We start from the raw sequence: 4,886 nt of genomic DNA, 5'->3' as shown, positions 1-4,886 counted from the left end.
ATGTCCAGCAGAGCCGATAAGTAGGTTCTTGTTTTATAGCCAAGCTGATTGTTTAATAGAAAACATCATTCATCGTAAAGCTATCGTTATCGAATACTGTTACAATAACGCCTGCTTTATTTATGACTCGAGCCTTATCAGATTTATCTGGCTCATTGTTCGACTTCAATTCGTCAAGTTAGTCGAACTGGCTACTATCTTACACGATTCCTATATTAAAAGTTGAATTTATGGACGAAGTTCTCTCTACCAACTAGCTTAAATGGTAACAGGAACTTTGCTAAAAAGAAAGCAAAACGGGAAATGAGTTATATACAAGTTATCGACAGAAACCATCGACTAGAAGAAGATATTACTGTTATTAAAATATCATAAAGTATGTAGCTGAACAACGTCTTTTTTCATTAATCCGAGAGGCGTGCTGTTATCGGAAGCTATAACAGAATCAATGATAACAATCACAAATTACGGTTATTATCTCTCATAATAAAATACTTATCGCTCTTAATAACTGACATTTGCACTAAACAAAAAATTGTATACGTAAAAGGCTCTTTTATGTTACAATTTCGAGAATCCGATGCATCTTCATTCTTGAAAAATGGTATCTTTCTTTCTTCGTGACTGCGATGGAAGATATCAAAATCCTCTGTTTGAGAATGTACTTTTACAGATAATTTCGGTGTTTTTAGAAAAGTTATCTTCTTAACTAAAGTGTCTTCCTAGTTTTTCCATCTTATGTTACAGCATCTATGCTTAGAAAAATTATTACACGAGAGCAATTACTGTTCGAGGCGTTCAAACCCCTCCCGATTCAAGTGTGGAATAGTATGGAGCAGGTAATGACGTCCATAATGCTTGTAATTAGTTACACACAGCATACCTGGAAGGCCCTGTAAGCCGTAAGGAGGATCCCGAAGCATTATGGATGGAGCGATAAACGAAGGAGACAGTCTGCGCGGAAGTGTTCGGAATTATAACCCGAAATTACAGTGCAGGGGATGTCAAGAGGCGTTGCTCCAACGTGCTAAGGTAGTCATTTGCCAGAAACCCAATAGTCTGATCATTGTAATCTTTCATTATTGACTATGATAAATTGAATTTTGACCACGGTCACTGGTACCGGCCTTTGTCAGAAAGAGGGAAATACCCCCAAGGCAGGGCCCGAATGTGTGCCTCTAAATTTGATGGCAACAGGAAAATGCGTTGTTTCTTTCAAAAAATATCTGTTAAATTACCCATATTTTTGGGTGGTAGTCACTATTTTTGCTAAATAATTTTTCTTGAAAAATATAACATAATTTATCTATTTTATTCAAATGCATAAAAGCATATAAAAATACCATGGAAAATTTTTAACAATAATATATAAAACTCTCAAGATAATAACATGTCTATATTGTCATGATTCGAGAAATTCACGCTCGATTTAAGAAATAATCTGAACCAGCTGCTAAGCATAAGCTGTGGACTGCCCTGGACATATTCTACAATCTATAATTCAATTTAAAAAATTATTTTAACTTTTACCCATCATAAATATGAAAATTTATAATTTCATAAATTGCTAACAATAAATTTAGACGATTCTGGTGCTGGAGAAATTCCATTGTCTTCCAAGAAATGTTCCCTGGTGTTTTCCTTATTCTTGCACGAAACACAAAGTGTAAGGACTACGGGTAGCACAAACAAAGCGTGGAATGCGGTAAAAAGTACTACGAGAGTGATAATTTTATAAAATAACACTATAAAATAAGAAGAATTGATAGCTAATATTGCAACCCCTAAAACGGTTGATATAGATCCTTGAAAGATGGGTAAACCTATAGCATATAATGCGCCTTTCATTTTTTCGTCAGCAGTTCTTCCAGGTGAAGTCACGTAAGCGTAAGTAACGTGAGCGGGATAATTAACAGAGAATCCTACACACATGACCAAACAGATTACTGATAGAAGATCTAAATGTACGTCCCACAGTGCCATGTAGCCAATAGTTTCAATTTCGACTAGAGCCACGATGATGGTCACGCAAAAGGCGCATTTCAAGTTTGGAGCAAACAAGAAAAAGGCCACCATTACAACACCAGCTGCTACACATATTGTGTGGATCGCCATAGATCTTACTGCTATAATTTGTTCGTAAACGGGAAACCATGCACTGTGAACTGTAACGGGTATAGAGCTTTTGCTTACAACGTCTCTTACCTCTGTCAAAAGAGTTTTTTCAGCGTTTTTTGTTTTGACATTTTCACATAACAGTATAAAACGACTTGCGAGTATATCTGTTTCTTCATCGTTTAAGATTATATCACTTCTAAATAATTTCGTTTGTGGAAATCTAAAAAATATATGTTTTAGGGCATATATAAAATCCTCTTTTTCTTCTAAATTGAAACCTGCTAAAGAGTAGCTTGCTACTCCTGGAGTCTTGATGAAATACGTAAAATTTCTCAACCATGATTGAGAAAGCCATGCATCTGCTATGTAAGTGGTAGCTTCAAGATCATGTAGAAGGTTTTCGATACTTTCTTGAACGGTGCTGTTTGAGTAATCTAGAGTTTCATTAATAACTACATGCAATCTGTAAGGATATTCGGTATAATATTGGTAATGTAAATCAAGGAATTTTCTTCCTTGAGAGTTCTTGGTAAAAGAGTCTTTAGCATCGAGTCCTTCTTCGATAGTTGTCAGCCCCCATAACGCCACCATTAAATTTCCTATGCACATCATAATGACAGCTATTTTTACAGGGCCTCTTGAGAGATAATGACCCAAAGTATTGGCGAAAAACCGCATTAGAAAATGATCTGCCATTCTTGCGTCGTTTACGACATATCGTGATATAGCTATACAATAATAAAAGTAATTTAGAACGAATATTTTAATCAAAGATATAATAAAATAACATCAAATATTTACCACTAGTTTTTCTCTTCGCTTTGACTACTCTTCTGCAAGTGAAAGGATGCAATTCTCTTTCCTCTCTGAGCCCGCTAAGAGCCATACAACCCCCAAAAAATGTAATTTGATAAACATAAGTAAATAAAACAGCAGTAGCTGCATAAATACAAAACAAATGGACCACTGGAAAGGGTGTTATTATCCCAATGCAAAATGAAAGAAAATTGGTCAGAGAAGTAATACTGATCGAGACTGCTGCTTCTGCAAATGTCTCTCCCATTCTTTCTTCGACTGTATTTGTGATTTTACTACGTCTCCATGCAGCTATGAGAACGTAAGAATCATCTATTCCCATGCCTAAAATAAGAGATTTACATGAGAAAATCATGACATAAACAGTAAAGTCTTATAAAATAAGATACTTACCCAAAATCAAGAATGGTAGAGCCACGTTCAAATCAGAATATTCAATTCCACATGCCATAACCAAACCGAATGCTGTAATAACAGATAAGCAAGATGAAAAGCAACCCGCTAATCCCAACCATGGCTTACTCTTGATAACATCCGTAGTCATTAAAGTGACGATCGAAAACAATAAAATGACAAACGCTGAGACACCTCCAAGGGGCATCACTTTTCTTGTGAACTGATTTATTTCTTCACCATAACTTGAGGAACCAAATCTATAAACGTTGATATGTTGAAATTCAGATTCGTCTATATATTGAATAACAGAATCTTCCCAAATATTTGACAATTCTTCTTTATATTTATCAGTATCGTCTAAGAAGTATAGAAGGCGAAACGTTTTGACTTCTTTTACGTAATGTTTATCGTCAACTATTACGCCCCCGAGGTTAAAGGAATACATATTGAATGTCAAAATTAATGGATCAATATCCAAAGGATACTTAAAGGAATATTTTCCTCTTCTGAAATCTGTTACTTTTGCTGCTAGTTCTAAACCTTCGTTAATTATACAATCTCCATTATTTTTGGCACATACTTCCTGAAATTTAAATGGGTATGATTGATGATGAGCTGTAAAATTACGTATCAATTCGTCGAGAATCAAAATGTCTTCAAAAATCTCTTCTCTCATAATGTCTCCTCCGTCTTTGGCAGTTATTATTACGGCTAAACACGCTCCATCATCAGTTAATTTCAATTTATCAAAATTATACGAACTGTTCATAGGAAAAAGACTTTCTACCACTTTTTTATCTTTCATAGCTTGACCATCGGCCGCTGTGAAAAGGTAAGGAATATCTGTGATGGTAGTCATCCTGATGACCCCAACAGAGCTAAGAATTCCCATCAATAAAGGAAAAATGACAAAAAATAATGGGTGCCTTCCAATAAATTTACCCAAGCAGCAACTAAGCTTGCTTAAGGTTTCTTGCAAAATATTCAGCTTCATTTTTTAAAATATGAATTGCAGAATCTAAAAAATAATAATTAAAACTCAATTAGAAAAAATTACTTCACATATAACGGCTAAATTTGTTTATTAAATTGTTATAAAATAAATATGTTTAATTTATTAATTGATAATATTTTATTTTATTTTTCTAAAATATACGAAAAACTAAGTTCATCAACAGATTATCGTCTTCGTTATCTTCACCAATTTAAGCTGCTACGTATCCTTAATTCATGGAAGAATGGAAAAATTGTAGAAAAAATGAACATAATAAATAAATGAAATTTACGCTACAATTTATAAGTTTCCGTCTTTCTTTTCAATTATTTTCTTGCTGTTCTTTCTTTGCAGTATTTTCTTTACTATTCTTTTTATTTGGCTTTCGTTGGTTTTTTCTTCTGTCCTTCAAAAAGATTTCGAAGAAATTAAATTCTCTAATTGGAATTAAAGTACTGTCTTTAGTTCTATTCCAGTTAGAGAATTTAATTTCTTTCGAATCTTATTGTCTTTTTTGATTAGTTGATTTCTTCCTCTTTTATTCTTTCAATACAATATTCTA

General features: G+C 33.8%; 1 protein-coding gene across 1 annotated transcript; it reads right to left on the bottom strand.

Annotated features, from left to right (window-relative positions):
• Window positions 1–1,557: 1,557 nt before the first annotated feature.
• On the bottom strand, window positions 1,558–4,189 carry LOC111621549 (patched domain-containing protein 3-like). The gene is made up of 3 exons (XM_023363716.1): window positions 3,328–4,189; window positions 2,923–3,258; window positions 1,558–2,846 (listed from the first exon to the last, which is right to left on the bottom strand). The coding sequence occupies exons 1-3, from the start codon at window positions 4,187–4,189 to the stop codon at window positions 1,558–1,560; spliced, it is 2,487 nt and encodes an 828-aa protein (XP_023219484.1).
• Window positions 4,190–4,886: the final 697 nt, after the last annotated feature.

Source organism: Centruroides sculpturatus, unplaced genomic scaffold, assembly GCF_000671375.1.
Source record: "Centruroides sculpturatus isolate CEXI.00-Female unplaced genomic scaffold, Cexi_2.0 scaffold299, whole genome shotgun sequence".
NCBI lineage: Eukaryota > Metazoa > Arthropoda > Arachnida > Scorpiones > Buthidae > Centruroides > Centruroides sculpturatus.
The sequence above is the reverse complement of the archived record's forward strand: the minus strand, read 5'-3'. Positions and strand labels throughout refer to the sequence as shown.